The 27835-nt window shown below is 44.5% G+C and overlaps 1 protein-coding gene across 1 annotated transcript in view; it reads right to left on the reverse strand.

The window, feature by feature from the left end:
• Positions 1–27835, reverse strand: part of ITGA9 (integrin subunit alpha 9) — a 311733-nt gene that overhangs the window by 263589 nt on the left and 20309 nt on the right. The window contains exons 4-6 of the mRNA XM_074988159.1: positions 22345–22468; positions 7783–7850; positions 1167–1296 (exon numbers count right to left, since the gene is read on the reverse strand). Of these exons, the coding sequence (XP_074844260.1) occupies positions 1167–1296; positions 7783–7850; positions 22345–22468 (322 nt within the window). The remainder of the gene's footprint in view (positions 1–1166; positions 1297–7782; positions 7851–22344; positions 22469–27835) is intronic.

Raw genomic sequence — 27835 nt, forward strand, 5'->3', positions numbered from 1 at the left:
CATAGCAGTGCTGGTGGCAGCAGCGGCCCTGGGCCTCTTAAGTCCGCAGAGATCCTATGCAATTGCCCCCTTTGTCCCCTCCCCTTATCGGCAGGCCAGCTCATGTATGCCAACAAGAATAGTGCTCTCTCAGTTAAAGTAACTGCCCATCATGAATGCAAAAATCAAGAACCTTTTCAGTTCATAGGGGAAAAAGAAAAACAAAACAAGAGATGACGACATCAGCAAATTTAATGCTTGAGAAATTAAAAAAGTATAGATCAAAGAGAGAAAGTGCATTTGAAACAGGCAGATCAAAGATTTTGTCTTGTTTATAAAATAAAAATGATATATAGCAAGTTTAAAAGACTCTAAGGAGAGAACTGGGTTTCTTTCCCTTTTAAGGATGCCTTGTATTTAGCTCACTCCTCCACTGTGAATTATGGGTCTCCTGTCCCTGGGCCAAACATTGTAATTCAGGTCTAATTAGTGAAAAAATTCTATATATAATTTTAAATATATACACCCATTGTTCACGTAACTTTCCTTGAGTGGCTCCTGCTAAATTATATTATATTTATAAAACAACGCAGTTAAAGGAGATCAGCCTGAATCTTTAGTCAAACAGTATTAGACTGTTGCCTGTTGAGTTTCCATGTCTAGACACTGGGGATTAGGTGGAAGCCTTTAAATTAATTTCACTCGTGACATCAGTTGATTTTAAAGCCAGACCTCTAGAAGTTACAGCATAGTGTGTTGAACACCTACCAAATCTGCTCTTCTCCCTAGCCCATCCCTCAATGTTCCAGCTACTAATAAATAATTTATACAGTGCTTCATTTCTTCCAGTGAACTAACTAATCATTCTACAGGTAAAAGGAGCCACTTAGCCCAACCCACACAGTAAGTCATACCATAGCCACTACTAGAACTCTGGCCTTCCTGGCTTCCAATCTGTCATTCAGACTACGAGACCACACAGCCTCTCAATGCAATACAAATAAGTAGAAGTCCTTCACTGTTTGTTTGCTAGATATTTGAACAGGTAACCCACCAGCCACTCAAACCATTTTAAATTAGCCAGTTATTCTTTTGCGCTTTTAATTTACACCAACAAAACATTATTTCCAATGAAAAACAATGGCTCCATTAGTTTAACCTCTTTCAGAGTCCTAGGAGCTACTTGCCTAGATAGGTGTATCGCCTGGCTACCACAGCATCATCATTCAGTTTGAAATAGGTGTTGTCAGTGAGGTTCAACACTTTCACAGTTCCTGTCCAGTAAAAAGATCCTGGTGCTCCCATGATGACCAGCTCCTGTAAGAGAAAAGGTAACAGGAAGGGACAGGAACCAGGAAAAATGTATATGCAAGGGTTAATCAGAGCAAGCAACCATCACGTTTTACAGAGCCATGGGAGATGTAAACCAAGGCTTCAAGCATGCACCTGCCTACATAAAAGGAATTATTCCTATGTTTACATAGTACTTTTCATCCCAAACATCTCCTAGGCAAGATTTTGCCAGTAGCACAGGCACTTCACCCCACCATTAAAATACCTGAGCTCTCCTCCAACCTTTGTCCTTTACACAGGTATCTGGAATCACTACCCCTCTATACCTCTACAGCTGTGTCCACACTTGCTCCCTTCTTCGAAGGGGGCATGGTAATCAGCCTGAGCGGAGAATACCAATGAAGTGCAGCAATGAATATGCAGCACTTCCTTAGGCTAACTCTCCCCATGGCAACTTCGAAGTTGAGATCTTCAAAGCGCCGGCATGCCACGTAGGCACAGGCACGCCACGTAGGCACAGGCACTTTGAAATACCTGCATAAGATTTTCAGGAGTAAGGGCACTTCAAAGTTGTGTGGGTACTTCGAAGTGCCCATGGCTACATGGTAGCTACAAGAAGCATCCCCAAACAACATCGCAAGCTACCAAACTTGCATACAAACATCCACTTCCAAAAAGTGTTCCTCTCACCTGTTTCATCCTCCTAGATCAAAACACACATACTGAGTGACAGGATCCAGCCACTTGTTCAATGAGCACCCTGGACCTACTTCCCCACCTGGTGCTGATGGCTCACAGCTTCCAGGTGACAGAAATATTGTAGACAAGAAGTCCAAGATTCTAAACCTCTCCCCAACCTGCCCCGAGGTGCACCTTCCACTCTCTTTCCCCTCTCTGCCTCCCCTGTAAATACTGCCCAGCTTCTCAGCTGCTGCAAGTCAACTGATCCTTGTATTAACTGAGGATGTGGACCCCTGTATTTAAGATAATTAGATTATATGAGAACCATAAATATTTAGATAATACCCGTGCATTTAAGGATGTGCATGTGTTTTGAGGGCAAAACTATCCAAACTCAGGCCAGAGTTGTGCACTTGAGCTGAATTTCAAAGGAACTTCAGCCAATTTATAGTTTTAGGTGGAAAACACGAGATGTCGGATAGTTATACTTTGTCTTTATCTGAAATCAGGAAAAATGTATCAGTTTTAACATTTCAGTTGAGTTTTGCTGTAAGTTTCTTGGACATCAAGAACAAGAAGTCTTGTGGCACCATAGAGACTAACAGATATTTTGGAGCATAAGCTTTCATGGGCAAAGACCCACTTCATCAGATGTTGTTCTCGAAGCTACAGACTAATACGGCTACCTCTCTGACACTTTTCTTGGACATGACTTTCAAAGAAAAGCTCAGGCTAAACAATGTCTTGTGAACGAAAAATCAAAGAAAGGTTCAAATTGGTCCCTAAAAGTGGAAGCCACTGAGCTTCCCATCCTTCCATTTGAGAGAAGGGGAGTCTTCTAATCACCAATGGTCATCACAAATATTTAATAAACAGTGGCAGGGGTGGAAAAGCATAGAACAAGCTCAGCTCAGAGTGAAACCATACAGATGGTGATCCTTGGCTGAAAGCCAAGCACAGCTGAAAAAACTCAAGTCACATTTGGAGGATCTGAGTTAGCTGAACTCGGAAAGGGCAGAAGAGGAGTTAATCTAAGCATGGCATAAGAGCTCTGGTGTGAGAGAACTGAGTGAAAACGGACTTCTATTTTCCTCTCTCCTTTAGAAATAGTGTATGAGGCATTCAGGCTCATTGCCTGTGAGAGAGACTACCCTAACTGTATTCCACAGCCACTGGGAAACTACATTCTCCTTCCTTCTGCCTCTCAAAAGCCACATATCTTGGTCATTGTGCAAACTTGTGTACCCATCTTGGAATTGACTCAGGAGGTCAGTGTTGCAATATCACTGTTTCAGCAGGTTTGCCAAAGGTGCACAATAAGGAGAGGGAGGACTCAACTTTGTCTTTTCGTGTTACATGGAGGTTGTCATGTTTTGAGGAGTTTCATCAGAGTTTGATCAAACAGCATGATTATTACTACAGGTCGAACCTCAGGACCTGACTAGTGCCAGACAAGTGAATTTGCAGGACCTTGGGAGGTCAATATTTTCTAGCACATTACCATCACTTTCACCACTTACTTGGCTCTTCAAAGACTTTTAGGAATAAATTACAGCTAAACAACAGCACAGCACATTGAGAGCCAGGACTGGTGGCTGTAAACAAACTTTATGGGACCAGAGGAAAGTTGGTCACACCCATGGCAAGTGGTCGTCCAGCTAACTAAAATCATGATGGATTATGGGTGTTGCCGGACGAGAGAGTTCCTGATTAGAGAGGTTCAACCCATACAACACCAACACAAATGTTTTCCTAAAAGGGGAAAACTATTTCTAAGAGCTTCAGAGCACCTTAAAGTGAAACTTCTGTATAAATGTGCTCCTGTAGAAAAACACTGGTGCAGGCATGGTGGAGGTGGGTAGAAGATGAAAGGCAAAGGGAAGGCAAAGAGTGATACTTCTGGGAAAAGGATGCAGACGTGCTAGAGTCTAGGTCCATTTTCCAAATGTGGGATCCTAACTAGATGTGCAAACCCCACACTAGGATGCTCTTAGGACACAAAACAGGATTTCCAATCACAGTAGATTGAAAAATGATACACTGAACTGCAGCTTTTTAAGTGCATCTTTTAACTGACATCTAAGCAGTGGTGTTTGTATGACTGAAGACCAACTCAGCATGGTGAAATGCTAGATCATTTCTTTTCTCATGGGAGGGGAACCAATCATAACAATGAGTCAGAACCCCAGCTTTGATTTGTGTAACGTGCTCTTATCTGAAAACCCTTCAGACAGCCTTTTTTTTTAAATGCATGTTTTGGTCACTGAAGCTCTGCTATGCACAATGTGGAATAAGGCAGCTAACAGCTTTTAGAGGGAAATCCCATACTCAGTTCCCTAATTTCAGAGAAGCTTTATATCAATCCACAGGACATTGGAGGGAATGCTCTGCCACATCGGAGATTAATGCAATAAGCATTATTCGCAGCTCTGACAAGACAGAGAAGCACAGCTATGAATTATTGCTGTACTATTGTGTGACTGTATGTGTAGCTCCGTGCCTCATGCAGCTACCCTATGAAATCTGGGAAGGCTGTGCTACAGCGTTTCCTTGTTTCTTTTCAGTGCTCTTACAGACAGCTGCTTTTCTTCACCTGTTTTTTTTTAATAGAAAAGGTCACAGGAAATTGTAACCCAGTAATCATGCCAGTAACACAGCACCCATTACCAACATAGTGGTGATAGCCGCCTGTACTAGAGCTTTCCAGACCAGTGGAGGCTAAATATGGGCATTTCCTGATAGTATACAAGGACGTGGATTGCAGTACACAGCCAAATAGGGGATGTGCTTAGATACAGGTTTTATTCTTGGGAGCGGCTGTGTCCTTGAGGACAATGGCTTTTCCCGGACAGAAACAACTAGCATCAGCAGGACTGAATGCATGAGTGTACAGGAGGGGCTTGCCTGTTTGACTCAGAAGTCATTTATCCACATTTCCTGCTCAGCCTGAAGCTCCATAAGGCAGGAGCACTAAAAGTTCAAAGACACCTTTTGAAGTAGGCTGGTGAAAGAGGTTTACAGCATGGGAAAAGAAACAGCCTTGAGAGCGCAAACAAGCCAGGAAACAGCTGTAACTGACAAGACTCCTGTTACCAGACATAGTGCCATTCCCACGAGGGTTGCCACCCATTCCCAGTGTACTTGGGAATATCTCATTCCAGGTTTCCATGCAGTGTACACTAATTGTGTTTATACCACCCACGACAATACACTCTCTGGGCCAAATCTGATTGTGGTGTGTAAATTAGACTGCTCTCACCTTACCTTGAATGCCTAGCATTAATTACAGCCACTCCGCTGATATCTGGGAGAGCTCTGCATGGAGAGACTAGTTTAAATTACACCTCCTTAGAACATAAGTACTAGCTTAGACTCCTTTAGACATGAGATACCACACTGATGGTCACAGCCTAAGAGCCCGAAAAGAATGTAAGCAACTCCAAGGGAGTCTAACTCTGTGTAAGGGACTCTAACTTATACATCACCACAAAGTCTGACCTGCATCTACGGGCATCTAAATAATAATTAAGCATACTTCAGTCTAACAGAAGCTTATGGAAGGCTAAGCTGATGCAATATATATATTAAGGGGACAGGCAAAAAAAGTATATTATACCAGAACTGGTCTACACAGCAGGCAGTGCACACTACATGGGTGTGGTTTCTAATGCACACTAATACACCACAAAATAGTCCATGTGGGGCTCTCCTGGCAGGGACTGAAAGTTCATTAGAGTATTTGAACCTGTTGGTTTTACAAAGAGCACTGAATTAAAGCACACTAGGGAACTCTTAGAGCACACCAGCAGGGTCTACATGGCCTAGTTAGCATGCAATACATCAGCATGCTTTAGAAACCACACTGCATGGCTCAGCCCATAGATTCCCTTCTAGTATTTCTTGGACTCACTTGGACACCCATCAGGACTTGACCCTGTTGGTTAAGTGGGTACCTTCTTTTCCTTCTCTTTTCCCATTGTCTCCAGCACTTCTGATGGTCGCGTTTTTTTTTTAATTTTCTTACTGCTTCTGCTATTGCTCCTCTTGCTACGGGCCTGTTAGTTCTCTCCAAAGCACTCTGAACTGGTGGTTCAAAGCTACACCTTCGGGCAGTCACTAACAGGAAGGAATACATCCAAAGTAGCTGATTTAGGACAGACCAAGAGCCATCAGGTTAATGGCAACAGGACACATTGGAGTAACAAGGATGGAAAAAGCACTGACTACTTTTAAAGGTGAAGGAACCAGATCCATGGAAGGAGGAGCATAACAATGATTGATGTTGAAAGATAAATATAAGTAAACGGAGAGACCTGAGAAGACTCCAAATTTATGCTGCCTTTCAGATCTCACCTATCCCATGTCACCCTTACATAGTCCTCCCTCACTGCTCTTCTTTTTAATCAACTGGGATACTGAATAGAGGCATAATTTATTTATCGACAGTGTTGCAGGAAATGAGCCTTTAATAATTATGCTATGATCCCTCCTTCAATTGCAGACATCTCATCACCGGGTTAAACAGGGCACTTCAGGAAAGTTTCATCCCAGATCTGAATTTTGCAGCTCAGGTCTATCTCTGATATTGTATCCATGTAAATTAATCATCACCAGTCACGAAGATCAGAGTTTTCAAATAGGCCCAGCTTAAGACAACTTAAATGGACCTGATACATAGAATGTGTTGGTCACCCACTTGTTACATTTCACCCCTCTATTTAAAAAAAACTTTCCAACTGAGCAGCCAAAAATTACTAATGAAAAAATGAAAAAAACCCCACAAGACTAAAGTGTGTACCTAACCACTAGTCACTGTTGAAAACAAATATTGAGTCAACAAGAGTATTTTTTCCATCTTTCAAAACATTCAGCAAACTATATTCTAGACCATGAGACAGGTAATATATTTGGATGCCTTAAACATCGATCATGCAATATTTGCTTACACAAGTAGTCCCACTAATAGTGGAAGAGCTACCCTCATGAGTAAGGACTGATCAAGTGAAAAAAGACTATAGGATTCAGTCCTTACTGAACCACATACGACAAGGGAAAGGTTCTCTTTCCCCATGGTATCTTTGGTTTTAAAACTAAGAGGGAAAAATAAAGGAATTCTGAAGAGAAAGGAGTATAGCATTAGAAGAAGGTAGTTTCTGTTTGATATGACTGCTACTGAGAAATTTAGGGTAAAATGTTCAAATTTTTGGAAGCTCAAAAACAAATTTCACTGCCGAAACAATAAACTGAATTCATCCCTGATTCGTTTGACCCAGGATTTATGTAACTACTCGGCTCAGCTCTGCACAACATATTCCACAATACCAGGTCTGCCTTTTTAAGAGAGCAAGAATGGTCAAGACATCACAGAACTATGTTTTCTAAATCTACAGACCATTACAAATTATTTCATTCACGGACGATCTTGTTACAGCAAAATTTACAGGCTATAAACAAACAGCAAATCCAGAGACAGAGGGAGTGGGACTATGTAATAAAAATACCCCCTCAGGAGAATCTTCAAAGTTCATTCATTCTTCCCTGGGAGCGCCTAAGCCTAAATCCGTTCATGTGTGAATCACTTCATGTATATTATGTCATGTGAGACCTCACCGTGATGCATTTCCAGAACTGTGGGAGGAGAGACAGCGTAAAAGCTGGGTGCTTGATGAATTACTGAAGTCAGACTATTACAAAAGGAAGAATGCTAAGTGCAAAGAGTGCTGCTAACAGCACATTTGTCTTTCCACACTCCTTCCCAGTGCACAGCAAAACAAGCAGGAAAATGCCTCCACAAACTTAAATGTTTTCATCAAAACTGCCATTACCCACCTCAGTGAAGAAGGCCGCTATTCCAGCCTGACATGAGCCATGCTCTTCTCCATATTTCTTCTTATACTCTAGATTGGAAGAGGAGGAAGAAAACAAACCACAGTCATGTCATTCCATGCCAGCTGCATGCGGCTCGCTGTTTCATTCCACATGTACCGCTGAGTGCTGAGCCACAAAAAAGATTAACTGGAGCCAAAGAAGGAAAATCTCAGGAATTCAGTGAACCTCAGAAATTTAGACCTCTCTTCCACAATATGTGGGTAGTCCCAAAATTTACAGTTGACTGATCTTCACTGAGCTGGAAGAACAGCAACAAAAATTCCCATTTGTGATCAGATATGGCTACAAGCCTCCAGAGTCAGTGACAGGATATGAATGGCAGGACAACAGCAAGAGGCAAGAAAGTGGATCCAGAAACTAAGTGCGATAGGTGTCAGTGGCATACCTGCAGCCGCAATATCGCTCGTTAAACTATAATTGTGTGGTTTAAGGCAATGCACTCTTTTGTTCCACCTGAGCTGTCCTTCCATAGTGCTGTAAATGTTGGCTAAGGGTTACCGCAAGGGACTAGGACACCTGGATCCACTCTCCATATCCATCACTTACTCACTATGTGGCCTCAGGCAAGTCACTTAACCTCTCTTGTGCATTAGATTTTCCATCTGTAAAAATATAGTTAAGTATTATAACACCGCTCTGAAGTTTTATGCAACACAGTAAAGAGAATTATGAAGTGCTTTGAGTCCTATGGCTAAAATGTGCTATATAAAAAGTGGAAAGTATAATGATACTGGTGTGTTCAGCCAAACAAACAAATCATATCAGCCCTCCTCCCGCTATCATTTTGCGCATAAAATGTAGGTCTAGTTGTAGGACACACTCCATCCACTCAAAACAGCAAAGAAATGGAAGAAAGAAGCTGAAAGGAAAGATCTCTGCATTTGTTTTGACTTTCATCTTGTCTACAGTGCTACTGATAACACGCTTCAACCCTTCAGGTTACATTGCCAACGCTTACCAGACACCAAAAACAAGTAGCCCAGATTCACCAAACTTCCACTCCAACACAAAACCCTAACATTGACATCATATGCTTCCAGATCAAGAGGTCAATGATGTATCACACTGTCACACATTCCACCTCACCGGGGAGTTATTCTACCTTAACACAGCTAATGCCACTGACCATCAAAGTTTAAACTCCTGCCAAAATGGAACTCTGTAACACAGCCTTAACTACGGCACAGGTATCACTGCATGCTCACTACAGTTATACCCCGAGATACACCCATTCAAGTTACAAAAATTCAGCTTTACAAGGAGTTTCGATTAATACCCCCTACACCAGCTTGCGAGGCATTTCTTCGCATTTACGAGGAATGATCTGGAGGCTGGCGGCTCTGGCAGGCAAGCACTGAGGGGATGGAGTCGGCCGCATTGGTCTTGACAAAGAGGCCATGCAGTGGGGAGACGGCGCCGTGCGAGAGGTCGGCAGTCTGGTGAGGGGAGGTAGACTTGTCCAAGTCCCAGCAGTAGATCACACCGCTCTGCGAGACGTGGATACTGGGCGTGCAGCCTATCCCAGCCCCACTGCTGCCGCTCACCCCCCGGGTGGCTAGGGGGCTGCTGCCGCCCAGCCTGCACAGCTGTGCCTCGGGTGCCACTCGCCGTCTGCGGCGCTCCCTCTCATTTAGCACCTGGCTCGTGCGCCGCTGCCGCTGGCCAGGCCTCTCCGCCGTGCAGCCCTGAATGACAGAGGCATCCTGTGCCTGCCTAGCTCTCCACGCAACCAGTCCCTGGCAGCGTCCCCTCCCCACTTAACCTAAGCTGCTCTCAGGCCGGGCTGCCTCCCTGTGCCCGGCTCTGCCCTGCCCGCCCCCTTGCACTGGGTTTAATGGGATTTGGTGGTGTTTTAGCATGAATGGGTGTACATTTTGGGGCTCAGGAATGCATAAAATTTTTTCTCATTGAAATTCATGGTAATTACATTTTTGACTTATGAGAATTCACCCTAAGAGGGGTTTTTCAGGAACTAATTACCCTCGTAACGCAGGGGAGACTGTTCTTGGTACTCTCCTCTATTCTTCTTTGAAGAAATGGAGTGTAAAATGGCTGCCTGTTTATGCTTCAGAGCGAAAAGAGTTCAGATACCCTCAGATACAGTACTGGACAACTCCAAAGGAAGCAGTGTTTCCCACAAGGCGAACTAGTCAGCTACATGGATGGCCAGATAAAAATTTCTCCTCCCTATTACTTCTGATTACCTTTTAGTCTTTGAATCAGAGGTATAGAAGTGACATGCATACAGCGTGCCCATATGTGCAAGTTCTTCAGCACTCAAATTTGAGTTCTTGTCTCCACACTGCCAACTCCCTTCCCACAAGCTCCATCCTGAACAGCAAAATTCATCACTCTCCACCTGGCTCAGAGGAAGCAATATTTTGCTCTACTGAAATCTCAGAGTACTGAAAATCAACCAACCAACCAACCAACCAACCAACCAACCAACCTCTTTCCGCTTTGTTATTCCACTCAAGGATTCTCCCGTTATTTTCTAGAGAAGAACAGAAACTGTATCTTTCAAAACAAGCATCCCCAAACTCTCCAAATTGGAACCAGAATTGTTCCAATGGGCCAAATTACCACCTGAATCCAAAATACCTTCCACTTTTGAGTGTTTCAAACCCAGTTCTGGATCCAAATTCTGACATTTATTTCCCAAGGTTTACCAAACAAATGAATGTGCAATTGCACTATGTTGTCACTTCCTGCATAGACCAACATCTTCCCATGGATAAAAGGGGATTAAGGGACCCAGTGTAATTCATTTTCTAAAAACATTCACCATATAGCATGGTAACACTTTACAAGAAGTGACCATGTATTCCTTGCCAAATGACAAAGGAATTTACAAGGAATTGCTTGGTATGTTACCCCTTTAGAGCTAAATCAGTTCCTCATGGAGTGTGTTATTCTAAAGACCAAAAAAACTTAATAAACCATTCGTCTCTTTGTGGAAGTCTTTTTTTAAAATGTATTACAGGAAATAGTGACAGGAATAAGAAGTTATTATTTTAGCATTTCCCACCAATAAAAACACCTGGGGTGCTTCTACACTAGCCAGCTACTTCGAAGTAGCTGGCACAACATTAAAATAGCACGCGTTGCCTCTACACACGCCATGTGCTATTTCGACGTTGAAATCGATGTTAGGCGGCAAGATATCGAAATCGCTATTCCTATCTGAAGATGGGAATGGTGCCCAACTTCGACTTTCAACATTGAAGTACGATGTATGTAGACGATCCACGTCCTGCTATGTCGAAATAGCGGGGTCCTCCATGGCGGCCATCAGCTGAGGGGTTGAGAGACGCTTTGTCCAGCCCCTGCAGGGCTCTATGGTCGCCGCTTGCAGCAGCCTTTAGCCCAGGGCTTCTGGCTGCTGCTGCTGCTGCAGCTGTGGGGTCCATGCTGTATGCATGGGGTCTGCAACCGGTTGTCAGCTCTGCGGACCTCATGCTGTGCAGGCCGCGTGTGTCTGGGAGGGGCCCTTTAAGGGAGTGGCTTGCTCTTGCCTCAGAAGGGCTAGTCCAGCCTGTGACCCCATCTGCAGGCTTTGCTGGCCCCTTATTTCAATGGGGAGTGCTTGTGTGTGCGTGTGTGTGGACACTCCACATTTCCTTCTGGGGTGGCTCCTTTTGACATTCTCTGTCACTACTTTGATGCCGAACGTCAACGGCACCAGCCCTGGAGGACATGCAGACGATACACGTCAAAGTAGCCTATTTTTACGTTCTTACTTCGAAATAGGCTACTTCGACATAGTGTGCTAGTGTAGACATAGCCCTAAGGTATAAAAAGTTGACTACAGTCTTCCCCCGCATTACGAGGGTAATTCGTTCCTGAAAAACCCCTCCTACTGTGAATTCTCGTAAGTTGAAAATGCAGTTGCCATTAATTTCAATGGGAAAAAAATGTATGCATTCCTGAGCCCCAAAATGTACACCCATTCATGCTAAAACACCACCAAATCCCATTAAACCCAGTGCAAGGGGGCAGGCAGGGCAGAGGCGGGCACGGGGAGGCAACCCGGCCTGAGCGCAACTTAGGTTAAGTGGGGAGAGGGCACTGCCAGGGGCTTGCCGCATGGGGAGCTAGGCAGGCACAGGATGCCTCTGTCATTCAGGGCTGCACGGCGGAGAGGCCCAGCCGGCAGCAGCCGAGGTGGCAGCGGCGGGAGAGCCAGGTGCTAAATGGGAGGGAGTGCCACAGACGGCATCCGAGGCACAGCTGCGCAGGGCGGGCGGCAGCAGCCCCCTAGCCACCCGGGGGGTGAGCGGCAGCAGTGGGGCTGGGATAGGCTGTGCACCCAGCATCCACATCTCGCAGAGCGGCGTGATCTACTGCTGGGACTTGGACGAGTCTACCTCCCCGCACCAGACTGCCGACCTCTCGCAGGGCACCGCCGCCCCCCGCATGGCCTCTTTGTCAAGACCAATGCGGCCGACTCCATCCCCTCCGTGCTTGCCTACCAGAGCCACCAGCCTCCAAATCGGTCCTCATAAATGTGAAGAAATGCCTCGTAAGCTGGAAAAGGGGTATTAATTGAAACTCCTCATAAAGTCAAATTCTCGTAACTCGAATGGGTGTATCTTGGGGTATGACTGTATGTAAATGGACATGTGAGTTTGTCACAGCTGAGGGCTCTCTCACTTTTACAGAATCTGCTAAAATTGCAGCTAAGAGTAACAGGTCCGATGGCATAATCTATGCAAAGTACAGCCTTGATCCACCTGGTGCAACACATGTGTAGATAACCCATGGGTCCACACAGTGGAGTTCCATATGCACTCAAGGGCCCAACAGTACCATGCCTCTTTCAGGCTCAGAGCTCAAGACACCATGTCCACGCGCAATATATCACTTTTACTTAAACTCAAGTTCTCAGAGCAGTTCACCTATACCCCACCACCACTTTATTACCAGCCCTGCACAGACAGTCATTTGTGAACTTAGCCTCTCCTTGTAAGGGAGGGTTTTGTGTTCGTTTATTTAGAACTGGTCTTTTATTTGAGGAGGACCAACAGTCATCACTTTCTCTTGCAAACATTACTTTTCTGGACATGCCAGTCAGGCAGGAATGTCACAGGAGCCCTTTTTTGTTAGGGTCTGGTATTTATCTTCACATAGGACTGTGCCAATGTCTGTCACCTATTCGTGATCTGTCCAACTCAAATCCTTTGATTCTTGCCCCAGGAATGTATTTTTTTTTAATTAGTTGTATTTACAATGGGACATGCTCATCCTGTGGAAATTCTCTCCTCACCTCTGTGTCTGTACCTGGAAAGTTGGCCTGTAATCTTTCACAGTCATCCACTTATGTTCTAATTCCATGCCCTGTACTTCTGGCTCCTTTGGTTCCCCCGCCCCCGCCCCCCCCCCCACTTCCACCCCCCCATACAAAAATCAGGAAATGTCAATTTTTAAATACTTTAACAGCTTTGCACAGGCTTTTGCAAGAAGACACCCAACCTCCTGAAGATGACAGCTGTCTTTATTATTTTTAGTTATAGGTTTTTTTGTGGATGGAAGGTTCCAGATAGGTAGCCCTAGAAAATGAGTTCTGCTGTCTATCAACAAAACAAATGCAGCTGATATAGGCAGATTCCCCACACTGCTATACGGTAATCCTCCAGGATACATGCATTCAACATGCGTGTATCTCATGTTTACGTGAGGGGGTGGGCAGTGGTGCAGGGTCCCTGGCCAGGAGTGGGGAGACCCACAGCCCAGAGGCTGGAAGCCAGCTGGTCAGCACCCAGCTGGCAGAGCAAGTCATGGGGTTTCCAGCTGCGGGGGGGAACCCTACTGCTCTTCAGCTGGAGCCTCCTCCCTCTCTTCCCCAGACATATGGGAAGGGAGGGAGAAGGCTCATAGCTTAGTCCAAGCTCCCCACTGGTCATGAGCTGGTCAGTTTCTCCATCCCACAAGTGGTGGGGAGACTGGAGCCAGGTGGGGAGACTAGAACCAGGCTGCCCCTGGCTCCAAGCTCCCTGTCACTCTGGGAATCAGGAAACTGCCCAGGGGAGCCAGGAACTATGCTGCAACCTAGTTCTTGGCTCCCCTTGACTTGCACAAAAATGTGAGTTATGCAGAGGCTTCAGGAACACAACCCCTGCATAACTTGAGGGCTTAACTGTACCACAGTGCCTCAGCTCTAACCAAGAGGGACATGACCACTTCTAGGAGGGAGCAATTATTTCAGCACTTTTGCTCACTGACTCCTTAGCCTGCTGAGATTGCTAAAATGGATCAGCCACATGCTTAGCTGGAGTGAGTTAGACTAGCTCTGTTGACTGCAATCCAACTACACCAATTTACCCCCTGGTGAAGACCTGGCACAATGGCAGTGTGTCAAGAACTGAAAGGAGACCATAATCTCATCACACACAGGACACCGATCAATCATTCACTAGACAAGTACAGCTTTCAGACACTACCAACATTACAAGAACCAGCACCTTTGAGATGAAAGACTAATTACTTATTGATAGAGATAATCCAGAATTTTTCAACAAGCAAGGCTGTTTACCAGTTGTTAAATGGACCACTAATCATTATGGTTCTGGGCCACTAGTAACCGCTCTCATTAGCACATTTAGATCTATAAACGGGCTTATACTTCATATTTCTAACTTCACATATAAGAATGATACATGAACTAAAAGAGGATATACAGATCTAACAGACTGCAACATTAAAATTAAGGCATGAGACATTTTATCCAAAGTACCTCCAATTTATGTGTATGTATATTTATAAGTAAATTTTTTTAAAATATAGGGTGTTGTCACATCGTGCACCCATTGAAATCAATGAGTTTTACCTCTTACTTCAATGGGGCCAGGATTTCACCCAAAGTTGCCATATCAAAGAGCTATGACAATCTGAAGTTCAAATCCTGCACACACTTATGGACCTACGTGACTTATCTATAAAAGTAGTCCCATTAGGTTCAGTGGGATGTCTCACTTTCATAAATGTTTAGCAAAATCTGATCCTAACCGCAAAAGACACACAACAAACAAATGTAAAATAATAGAACGATGAGATGGAGAATAGTAAAGGTTTTAGCAAAAGGTTTGGCACGCATTCCTTTACATGGCTCCATAAAGGTTTTTGGGCACAGCACAAAGGGACTAGTTATCCCAATATGATGGAGGTTTGCATTCAGCCAACTTAGGCCAGTTCATGCTATTGTGGCTACATTGCTATTTTTTAATGTGCTAGTATGGATGTGTCTGTTTGAGCTGGAAATTACATATTCCAGCTCCATGAAGACATACCTTCAGTCTCCTGTTAAAGATGTTCTGCTGTGTATATTAATTATTACATATTGACTAGACCAGAGAGAGTAAAAAATTGACTGTGCAGGTCAGAGGTTAGGGCACTCCCCCGGGTTTTGGGAAACCCAGTCTCATTACTCTAATGACTATGTATATATAAAGTGAAATAGCTTCACCAGAAGCACAAGAGACTACATGCCACCGAAGAACATCCCATAGCCCAGTGATTAAGGTATTCATACCAGAGGGGGCAGAGTCAAGTCCGCATCCTTTCCCCACTTGAAGCAGAGTGGGGACTTGAACCTAGATCTCCCACAAACCAGGGGAGCTGCCCTAACAACTGGACTAATATTTACAAAAGTGATGGCACCGCCTCCTCTTTTTTTTTTTTTTCCAATGGCACCTAAGGGCCAAAAAAAATTGTCAACATCTGTTTGGTGAATGTCTGTCAAATTCACACCTATTTTCAGGACATCCAAAACTGCCCTTTCCTGCAAATAAACCGTTTCAGCAAATCCCTTGAAGTCCACAGAGCTGCAGCAGGGCTGATTTTGGCCTGCAATGTACATTTTTAAACATTCCTATAAATATCCTTCAATGTACAGCATTGGGGAGAAATGAAGAAACTATTTACTGCTTGAATGAGCTGAAAATGTAAAACGGGTAGGATTTGTTGATTTAAATGATTTTGCAACAAGTTGCTCTGTGTCCACTGAGGCTGACATGTTCATGGAATGTACTGTTCAGCTTTATGTGGTACACAGAGTTCAGTGGTTCCAGCTCCCTCATATGGCCAATACTGTCTGGTCCAAGCAGTAGGCCTATATTTCACACAAATCACTGGTTATTCTCCCCCTGCCTCAGTGGGCACTGGGGAACTCATCAATTCAAGTAACTTCAGAGCTTTTATATATAAAAAGCTACCACAGCAGGCTGTTATATAGCCTCTGGTGAATGACAAGGAGCATTAAAGCAGTTTAACCTGAATGAATAGCACATACATCTCTCTCAATAGAACATGGAAAAAATTTCCTAACAGTAGCCCTGCAGCATGCAGAGCTACATCTTCTCACCTACCTACCTGTGTACTTCTATTGTGCCCCCACCCAATGCTGTGTTGTCTTAGCACTTGCACACGTCAATGAAGGTATCTGCACCAGACCCCGGTGAGAAAAGGCAGCCTTAAGTCACACTTGACAGAAGTGTAACTGAAGCATGGAGGCCCAAGGTATGCCCACACCGTAACTGGGAGCGTGCCTCCCATAGCTCCTAGCCAGATGTACACTAACTAAAATTACTAGTGAGGACGTAGTGGTACAAGTGGTGGAATGGGCTACCCACCAAGCTTAGGCAGGCTTATGCTCAGGTAAGTCCATGCTTTTGCCCAGACCGTACCATCCACACTGCTCTTGAGGTGCTCTAGCTCATGCAGAGCTAACACATCTGTACCAAAGCTGGGAAGCACACATTCAGAGATAGCACGCACACATCTCCTGCACGGCTTCCTCGGGATGAGTGTCTAAGCCCGTGGCAGACCTGAGAATAACACAGACTGGACTTGCTGCCTGTCACCAGCTGCAAAGCACTCTCAGCAAGCGAAATAGTCTTGATATCCATGTAGCTGAAACCCTCTGAGCAGCCTCCATCTCCTCTTGCCTTGACCTTTGAAACTGCCTATGGTGTCCTCATGTCTCGAGTCTCAGAATCCAGCGTGTGCAAAGCACTGCTGCCTGCCTCCTCGCATATAAAGGAACAGCTCAGCCTTTACCCTCACAAAGCTCCAGTGCCTCCGCATTTCAGCCAGGATCTAGCTCAGAACTTCCTTCCTGTATTCCCAGATCTCCTCTCTCTGTTTTCCTGCACCCTTCTTATCTAGGTTTGGCCTCCCTTATGCTCTCCATGCAGTCTTATCACTGCTGGGTCAAGACCTCAAAAGACAATGACAGGCCAATGACAGGCCATTGACAATGACATCTTGTATCTCCAAGTTGATAGGATAGGGCACTTTCCCTCACCTCAGTGCACGCCTGTCACTACTGCTGAATGAAATGTTTCAAATAGTTTATTTGTTGAAAAAAAATGCAATTTTGGATCAACCCAAAACTACTATGAATTCACTGAATTGTTGTGAACAAAAAAATATTATTTGTGTTATGTTCACAAAAGGGACTTAAGTGCAATTCACAAAATCAGAGGAGAATGCACTGGTGCTCCCCCACTCATACAGCAATGATGAAGACACTTGAGTAAAGATATAGGGTTCAAATCCCCACTCTGTCTGATTCAGAGCAGGGACTTTCTCTTGGGTCTCCCACATAATAGGCGAGTGCCTTAGCCACTGGGCTCACACATCATTCTGGGCACAGTTTCTCTCGATCTCGCCTGTTGAAGCTGTTCCCCTTTCAATAAATAATGGCATATTCATTGGGCCACAAACCACGAGACCCATGTGACAGCTGGGAGGTTGTGGGAATAACTTGGTTCCAGGCTCTCCTCCTGTATCCATCTTCCTAGTCACATGAAGTAACTGTTGGCAGGATCAGACCTTTTGATTACAAGCACCTAGTGGCCTCTATTATTCACCTATAAAGCACTGTGCACCCTTACAGTACTACAGATTTAATAAGTGTTTAGAGCTGGGCAGAGAAGCTTGTTCAAGGCATGACCCCAAGTAGATGAATTCACTAATACGGAGATATTCCAGAGGCACAAATTAGACAGATTTTTAATGGGCATGGAGTGCCTAAGTCCCCTTTGAAAAGCCTCCCTCCATCGTCCCCATCAATTAACTTGAGAGATAAAAAAGATAAGCCCTGACATGTTTGTTGTGTATCAGAAACCACTCTCATCAACAGAAGTCCTCCACTATCTTTCAAATTACAACTGGAAAAAAAAAGAGCCGCGTAAAGAATAAACTGCTATACAGACGTTCACAATAAAAAAAATATCACTTAAAAGCATTAGCTCCTCCCAACCCACCCCCACAAACACATAAAGGCTACGGTTACACTACAGCTCACCGTCAAGAGAAGTCACTGTCAGAAGAGATTCCCTGGCAAAACTTCTGTTGACAGAGTGTGGCAACATATAAAAGTCAAATCGGAAGAGCTCTGCTCTGTCGACAGAGTGGCCAGACTGCCCGGCTGCTCTCTCAACAAACAGGCACCAGAAGCACAGCAGACAGGGCTGCGCATTGTCGCGGATGCCCTGTCTGTCGAGAGAGGCCCCCAGGGGCATTCACACAGCTTTTGTTGACAGAATCTGTCTGCAGCAGCATTCTGCCTCCAAATTCTGAGGCAGAATGCTACTGGGAAAAGTGCTGAATTTTGTCTAGATACTTCGACAAATCCCATTTTGTATGTATACACTCCATGAGTTTTGTTGACAAAACCAGGGTTGTGCCACCATAACTTGACAGCGTAACCACAGGCAAAGAAATTCTGTTCCATACGCTGTCCACAGTTTCAAGCATATGAGACAGCTGTGACATGTTCTCACTCACTTGCACTGACAGTCAAAGACAATATATTTAATCCCAACCTCCTCTTTCCTGTGTTGCAGCATCTCACCACATTGGGAGGAAATAGTAGCTGCTTTCTTGACCAAAAACCTTTCGATTGGGTTTATCCCACAAAGCCAGGGGACTCAGAATATGGCTTGCAGGAAACTGATGACAGGCTGGACCATTCTGTCTCTCCCTGAGGAAAAATGCCTCTATTCCTTCAGATGGATCAAGTAAGCGGTGGATACTTTTCCTCTAGTCTCTAACCACCAGCAACTATTATTAAAGCTTCCAACATCTCACTCCCTGACCCTCTGACCTTTACACCACTGAACAAGGAAACCAGCTCATCTGTCTGTCCCCACTTCTTTTAAACTGTCTGCTGTAGCAGCAGCAGCCCTTTATCTCCACCCATTAAGTGAGTCAGGGGGACAGTATGGCCGGGTTCCTAATTTCCTTGTAAGCCACATTTGGCAGCCATTAAAAGCAAGGCCAATCAAGTGAGAATATAGCTTGCAAGACCTTAGCACAGTGCCCCACAAAGCACTTCAGTTTGTACAAATCAGATTAGCTCCTGGCCAGAAAGATTCCACTTAACTATCAGGCCTTCTGCTGCTCTCATTAGTTCTCAATAGCTTCCAGATTTCTGTCAGCTGTCTCAGGGATAAAGGAGAAGAATAAGACACATCAAGACTACTATCTTGTTTCCTGACTGCTCTCCAGTAAGGAAGTTTCCATTTCCTCTTTTGTTTTTAATTATTAAATCTGTATTATATGGTGAATGGTTACTTAATACACAACGTACATGAACTACATGTCTGCTTCATGCACAGTGGTTAGATGCCTCTCATTATAGTTTGTGTGGCAAATACTGCACTGCCTCTATAATTGTAAATTACCCATAACTGGAACTGAAGTCCCAGGGCTTGGTGCTGTAAATGCACGTGCTATGTCTTGGAACGGTGTTTCCAACCCTGAGTATTCCTGTTAGGACCAGTGCTGGAAGCCAGCAGCAAGTCTTGGTAGGAAGTGGTTTCAGTTACATTGTGCATGTGCTTTCTCTACCAAAATATGTCTTGATTTCTTTCGTTCAGTTTGTCTGTGAGGGGATCCTCACCCAAATTTTCACTAAGAAGAACATGGCTTTCCTTTTACTTTCTGAAAGGATCAAGGGAAAAATAAACTTGAGGCATCAGCGGGGAAGGTTTCAGTTAATCCTTCTCAATGAAGGATCACAGCAGTATCTTTCTTTTTGAAGAATAAGATAAATTACTTTACTGAAACCTGAAAGTTACAGAGGTAAAAAAGACACAAACTCAGTCACTCTAGCGATACTGTCCGACTTGATGCCTGCCAGTGGAATGAACAAATCAATCCTAAATCTCCTATTTTTGTTCTAGCATGCAATGAAATTGAGCTAGTATCATAATGTAACACAACTGCCAATTTTCCACTGGCTGCGTCACAAACCCTGGGCCCACACCTTCCTATTTTCTAGCAATTCCTGGCAAATAGCCTGTCAGACAAGCAGCCATTTCACTCTGAAGCCATGACGCACATTAAAACACAACTGATTGTCTCTTTCAGGAGCTGCCTCTCTCCAGTTATTTGTGACTGAGAGCTTTTAAAAGAACATCAGAGTGGTGAAAAGGGATGACAGGAAATAACAGAAGTGATTCTGCAAGGGGGTGGTCAAAAAGCGGGAGGTAACAAAAGTTTATATTGCAGAATTTGCATTGCATTGCATTGCTTAAGTATGTAGTCTTGGCCTGATCCTGCCCACAGGAAGACAAGCAAACAAAATAGGACAATATTCAGGTTAGGAGGATTTTATGACTTCCACACATTTTGCTATAGCCCAAGTAAAGCCGGGGATTCGAATACAGAATCAAACCCATTAAAGTTTCAAATGAATATTTCTGGGACCTTCTACTGATGCTCCAAGCACGAATGTTTGCCGTCTCCAGGTAGGCACAAATAATTTTTGGGAGACTGGTTGCAGGGGTTTGCAAGGCAGCCTGTAACAGCTGGGCGTAGGGGAGTTAAACAATTCTCCAGATCCTCACTGCAATACGTAATTTATCTGTGTGCTTCGAGCTGTGTCCTCACAGAAGTTGGTCTGGGCAATCACTGCTCTTGGAGTAAAACCTAACGCAGTGAGAGACACTTCAAGCACTGCAATCCATTACTATTTGAAAAACTGACAAAGATATCTACTGTGTTAACTCTCCTCTACTTACTAATGTCAGCAGCCAGCCTTACACTGGCTGCTCCTGACATTGGACATCAAAGTCAGTGAAGTCTTGCACACAAACTACTCCAGGGTGGCCTCCAAACCTACACACTTTCTCAGACCTCAAAGGGGGTGCAGATCAGTGGTTCTCAGATGTGCTTGATCAGGCTCCCACTCGTTTGTCACGCACACACACACACGGTTCTAAAGGCAAAGCAGAGAGCAACAGCTGCTGGCCAGGCCCCAGCTCTGAAGGCTGCACCATACCAGAAGCAAGGGAAGCAACGTGAAAAGTGATATTGGTGTATTTTCACAACAGACTTAGGGTACAACTAGCACCCTTATTTCTGAGGTGCAGCTGCCACCCTGGGGCTGCTTCTGGGTGAGGGACTAGGGGTGGTGGGAAAGAAGAGCCCAAGCCCAGGCTGCTTTCCAGTGTGAGATCGGGCATGAGGGGAGCAGGAGAGCCCAAGTGTGAGTATACACAGTCTTTCTGCAGGAGGCCACATTGGCAGAACAGTCAGAACTCTTAAAAAATAAAGCGTTCTGTCTGCACTTCCCATGGCCCATTTGCACACCGCCCTTGGAAACCCCTTGCACAGTTTGTGAAACACTGGCATAGCTATCTAACAACAACCCAGGAAACTGAAGAGCCTGTTTTCTTGAATGGCTCATTGCTAAAGCTAGGAGATACCCCACCTTCCCTAGTGATGTGACTGTGCCTTTTGGATTGGTTAATTGCTTTTGATTCACAAGAGGCTGTCTTTCTTTAAAGAATGAAATACAGTGTAAGCTGAGACACACAATACGGAAGGGAAGATCATTCTTTAAATCGGAAATTAAAGCAACTAGGACTTGCAGTGCAAACAATGAGTAAAGTTCTCTATTGTTCAAAACTCCAACAAGTTCTCTCACTCTCAATGCCATTCCAGATCTATTCTGAACTCCGGCAATATTTTGAGAAGCATAACAAGTGCCTTTGGGCATCGTTTACAAAGCAGCAGCAATGTAAAGCAGCAACTTTATTCTAATTTATTACACTGGTATCCTAAAATGTAGCTGTTAATCAGTGATTCTTCCCTCCTCCCCCCGGCCCTGTAAATGATAGTGTGGGACTAGAAATAGCTCTTAGACGTGGGTGTGATTATTTCCCATTAATCAATAATGCCAAACATGCAGACAAATGTGAGTGGCTGTACTCATGTCACATGTCTTGCGACATCCAGATAAGGGAGTTTATGGTTTTCTCAAAATGCCATTCCAAAAGTTTATTGCTCTATTGGTTAAGCATGGCTGCACACTATGACTCGTGGGAACCAATGATCTTCTTGACTCCCGTTTTTAAAATCAAGATCATCCTTCTCCCAAATTACATCTGGGCCAACAGTACATTTTCTAAAGCATTAATGAAGGTTCACCATAGATGCTTTTGCAGACAATAGGAAAACCTATGCTGTCATGATAGAGAAATAACACCTTACCTTCATAGCAGGGCAATAATTTTCGACCATTGGACTGGAGGTTAGGTGGTATGATACTGCAGAAACCATGGGGCAGGATGTACTCTGTCTCATAGTAGATATTTTTCCAGCGATGTGCACAGGCCTAAATGGATCACAACGTGTGTTACTCAAAAGTGAGGCAGCAGGACCCCTCTTTATATCAAAACCACTCACCCCAATCTGTCTCCTTTTCCCCTGCCTAACACTTCTGCCCTTCCTTAGTTCTCTGGATCCCTCTTTTGCATCCAAAAGGGTCTTCCAAAACTGCTAAGCTTCACACTGCCAATGTGGACGACAGAAGTTCCAAATTCCTAGCCAGCCACATCACCCCTATGAGTGTTCCTTGAAGTACAGTCTAAAGACCCTTATTCTGCTGTCAGGCAATGTGTTGGGTAGATCCCCAGAGCCTCACGGAGACGGGAGGAGACATTAGAACCTTTCTAAGCAATGGTAAGTTGGGTGGAATCTGGTGGAGGAAAAACAAAGGTCGGGGGAGGCACAGAGCAGGCAGAGGAATAAGATTGGAGTAAAGGGGGAAAGAAAGTGAAGGGAATGCTAAGCCTAGAAGGATCACTAAGAAAGATGACACGTACAAAATTAACATTTCATTTTCCTTCTCTACCTTCTCACCCTCTGCCTCTTCATGGTGAAAAACACAGACGCCTCTTCACAATGAGAGCCAAGATACTCAAACCAGAACACCGTGCTCCTCTCAATCTCAGCATAAGAGTATGCAAACACCTGGTTTACACATCCTCAGTTCCCCTTCGTGCCCTGAACCACGACTCCCCACCCACCACCAGGCAGACCATCAAAATCCTCCCCCCTCCCAAACACTTTACTCAGATCAAAGCAAGAGCTTCTACATAGAATGTGTCTCCAGCTGGTATAAATCAGCATGAGACCACTGCAGGCAGCGCCTCCACGTCCCTTTCAACAGATTACAGCCGGGGCCTGCTCATTCATATGAAGCCTCCTTTGTGTCTGTTAGAAACAACGGATACCCCCCACCGCACTGCCAACCTCACCTCACTGTCACAGCCCTTCCAGTCACAGAGGACAAGACAGCAAGGAGCTCCTGGCCCTCAGAGACCGAGTGCATGCTTTGGAGGCCGGGGTGGCTGAAGTGGAGGAGCTAAGGAAGGCAGAGGTGTTTGTTGATGAGACGTTCCGGGACATAGTAGGGCTGTCCCACCTCCAATCTGACAGTCCTGATGCTGTTACGGAGGAAGAAAGGCTCAGGGAAGGAGAGCAGTCAATGGGAGCAGAGGGAAACCATCCCATAGTTGGGACCCTCCTTCCAGAGGGTGCTATGGTGTCCTCTCGTGCCAAGGATACTTCTCCGGGGGAGGGAGCACCAGCTGTTAGGAAGAAGCAGGTTTTAGTAGTGGGGGATTCGATCATTAGAAATATAGATAGTTGGGTTTGTGATGACCAGGAGAACCGTATGGTGACTCGCCTGCCTGGTGCGAAGGTTGCAGATCTCTCGAGGCATCTAGACAGACTTATGGGCAGTGCTGGGGAGGAGCCGGTGGTCATGGTACATGTCGGTACCAATGACGTAGGGAAGGGTAGAAGGGATGTTCTGGAGGCCAAATTTATGTTACTAGGAAAGAGACTGAAATCCAGAACATCTATGGTGGCATTCTCTGAAATGCTTCCAGTTCCACGCGCAGGGCCAGATAGACAGGCAGAACTTCAGAGTCTCAATGCGTGGATGAGACGATGGTGTAGGGAAGAGGGGTTTAGATTTATTAGGAACTGGGGACACTTTTGGGGTAGGGGGAGCCTATACAGGAATGATGGGCTCCACCTAAATCAAGGTGGATCCAGACTGCTGGCATTAAACATTAAAAAGGTCATAGAGCAGTTTTTAAACTAAGAGGTGGGGGAAAGCCGATTGGTGCGGGGGAGCACCTGGATCGGACGGAGACTTCTCTTACACGACGCTCCATAGATAGGGATGCCCTAGAAGTTAGTCAGAATGGGAACGTGGGAAATAATATATGGGCAAGATCAGATGTGAAACAATCGCATATAAAAAATCCAAGGCGTCTGTGAAAGGCAGACATATAAATAGTGGTAGTTTTTTAAAGTGTTTTTATGCAAATGCTAGGAGTCTGTCTAATAAGATGGGTGAACTGGAGTACCTCATATCAAAGGAGGAAGTTGACATAATAGGCATCACAGAAACATGGTGGAATGAGGACAATCAGTGGGACACTATCATATAAATTATATCGGAAAGACAGAACAGGTCGTGCGGGTGGCGGAGTGGTACTATATGTGAAGGATAATATAGAATCAAATGAAACAAAAATCCTAAAGGAATCAAAATGTTCCATAGAATCATTATGGATAACAATTCATTCCTCTAATATGAATATGGCATTAGGAATATATTACTGACCGCCTAACCAGGACAGTGATAGTGATGCTGAAATGTTAAGGGAGATTAAAGAGGCTATCACAATAAAAAAACACAGTAATAATAGGAGATTTCAATTATCCCCATATTGATTGGGTACATGTCACCTCAGGACGGGATTCAGAGATTAAATTTCTTGATGCCTTAAATGACTGCTTCTTGGAGCAGCTAGTACAGGAACCCACTAGGGGAGAGTCAATTCTCGATCTAGTCCTGACTGGAACGCAGGATCTGGTCCAAGGGGTAACTGTTACTGGACCGCTTGGAAATAGTGACCACAATATAATAACTTTTAATATTCCTGTGTTGGGAAGACCACCACAGTGGTCAAACACTCTGGCATTTAATTTCAAAAAGGGGAATTACACTAAAATGAGGAAGCTAGTTAAACAGAAACTAAAAGGTAGAGTAACTAAACTAAAATCCCTGGAAGCTGCATGGAAACTGTTTAAAGACACCATACTAGAGGCCCAACTTAAATGTATACCCCAAATAAAAAAACACAGTAAGAGACCTAACAAAGAACCACCATGGCTTAACAGCCATGTTAAAAAGGCAGTGAGAGAGAAAAGGGCAGCTTTTAAAAAGTGGAAGTCAAATCCTAGTGAGGAAAATAGGAAGGAACATAAACACTCCCAAATTAAGTGTCATAACGTAGTAAGAAAAGCCAAAAAAGATTTTGAGGAACAGCTAGCCAAAAATTCAAAAAATGATAGTAAAATGTTTTTTAAATACATTAGAAGCAGGAAGCCCGCTAAAAAAGCAGTGGGGCCCTTGGACGATAAAGATATAAAAGGAGCAATCAAGGAAGACAGTGCCATTGCGGAGAGATTAAATGATTTCTTTGCTTTAGTCTTCACGGCTGAGGATGTTGAAAAGGTTCCTAAATCTGAGCCAGCCTTTTTAGGTGACAAATCTAAGGAACTCTCCCAGATTGAAGTGACATTAGAGGAGGTTTTGGAGTTAACTGATAAGCTGAATAGTTACAAGTCTCCAGGACCAGACGGTATTCACCCAAGGGTTCTGAAAAGAACTCAAATGTGAAATTGCGGAGTTATTAACAGTGGTTTGTAAACTATCCTTTAAATCCGCTTCGGTACCCAAAGACTGGAAGACGGCCAATATAACGCCAATATTTAAAAAAGGCTCCAGAGGAGACCCTGGCAATTATAGACTGATAAGTCTAACATCAGTACCAGGCAAATTAGTAGAAACAATAGTAAAGAATAAAATGGCAAGGCACGTAGAAGAGCACGAATTGTTGGGCAAAAGTCAGCATGGTTTCTGCAGAGGGAAGTCGTGTCTAACTAATCTATTAGAATTCTTTGAAGGGGTAATAAACATGCGGACAAGGGGCACCCAGTGGACATAATATACCTAGATTTCCAGAAAGCCTTTGACACGGTCCCACACCAAAGGCTTTTATGTAAATTAGGCGGTCATGGGATAGGAGGAAAGATCCTTTCATGGATCGGGAATTGGTTAAAAAGACAGAAAACAAAGGGTTGGAATAAATGGTAAATTTTCACAATGGAGGGGGGTAACTAGTGGTGTTCCCCAGGGGTCAGTCCTGGGACTGATCCTGTTCAACTTGTTCATCAATGATCTAGAAAATGAGGTAAGCAGTGAGGTGGCAAAGTTTGCAGATGACACCAAGTTGTTCAGGACAGTCAAAACCAAAAGGGATTGTGAAGAACTACAAAAAGATCTCAGCAAACTGAGTGATTGGGCAGCAAAATGGCAAATGAAATTTAATGTGGGTAAGTGTAAGGTAATGCACATTGGAAAAAATAACCCAAATTACACGTACTACATGATGGGGTCAAATTTAGCTACGACAGATCAGGAAAGGGATCTTGGAGTTATAGTAGATAGTTCTCTGAAGACACCCACGCAGTGTGCAGCGGCAGTTAGTAAAGCAAATAAGATGTTAGGAATTATTAAAAAAGGGATAGATAATTAGACAAAAGATATCATACTCCCCCTATATAAAACTATGGTACGCCCACATCTTGAGTACTGTGTGCAGATGTGGTCTCCTCACCTCAAAAAAGATATATTGGCATTAGAAAAGGTACAGAAAAGGGCGACTAAGATGATTAGGGGTTTGGAACGGGTCCCATATGGGGAGAGGCTAGAGAGACTTGGACTTTTCAGTCTGGAAAAGAGGCAATTGAGGGGCTATATGATAGAGGTACATAAAATCATGAATGGTGTGCAGAAAGTGAACATAGAAAAATTATTTACCTTTTCCCATAATACAAGAAGTAGGGGACACCAAATGAAATTGATGGGTAGTAGGTTCAAAACTAATAAAAGGAAATTTTTCTTCACACAGCCAACCTGTGGAACTCCTTGCCGGAGGAGGCTGTGAAGGCCAGGACTCTATTAGGGTTTAAAAAAGAGCTTGATAAATTTTTGCAGGTTAGGTCCATAAACGGCTATTAGCCAGGGGTAAAGTATGGTGCCCTAGCCTTCACTGCAAGGGCAGGAGATGGATGGCAGGAGATAAGTCACTTGATCATTGTCTTCTGTTCTCCTTCTCTGGGGCACCTGGCATTGGCCACTGTCGGCAGACGGGATACTGGGCTGGATGGACCTTTGGTCTGACCCAGTATGGCCATTCTTATGTTAGCACTTCCTTTGGGAGGCAGGCCAGCATCTTACTCTCCCAACAAGTGCCAAAGGATACCAGACACCTCTGTCCCAATCCCCATTTTACCACCTCAGCGCTGAGCACATTGCCCCTGCACGCTCCTCTAAACGCATTCTAAAACAAGCACATTTGCACCATCCTGGCCCTAACTACTGGGGAATGTACAGTAAAACCCCGAGTTACACATGGGCTGCATTCCTTGCATCCCCCGCGTAACTCAAATTTCACATAAGTCAGAGGAGATGGACCCCCTCCCTCCACCTCCAAGCCCCTGGGAGCCTGGAGCCAGGTGCAGCAGCACCTGGTCAGTTTCCAGGCTCCCACTCAGCCCCTGGGAGCCAGGCACAGAAGCACCTAGTCAGTTTCCTGGCTCCCTGCTGCTTGTG

Source organism: Carettochelys insculpta, chromosome 2, assembly GCF_033958435.1.
Source record: "Carettochelys insculpta isolate YL-2023 chromosome 2, ASM3395843v1, whole genome shotgun sequence".
Taxonomy (NCBI): Eukaryota; Metazoa; Chordata; order Testudines; family Carettochelyidae; genus Carettochelys; species Carettochelys insculpta.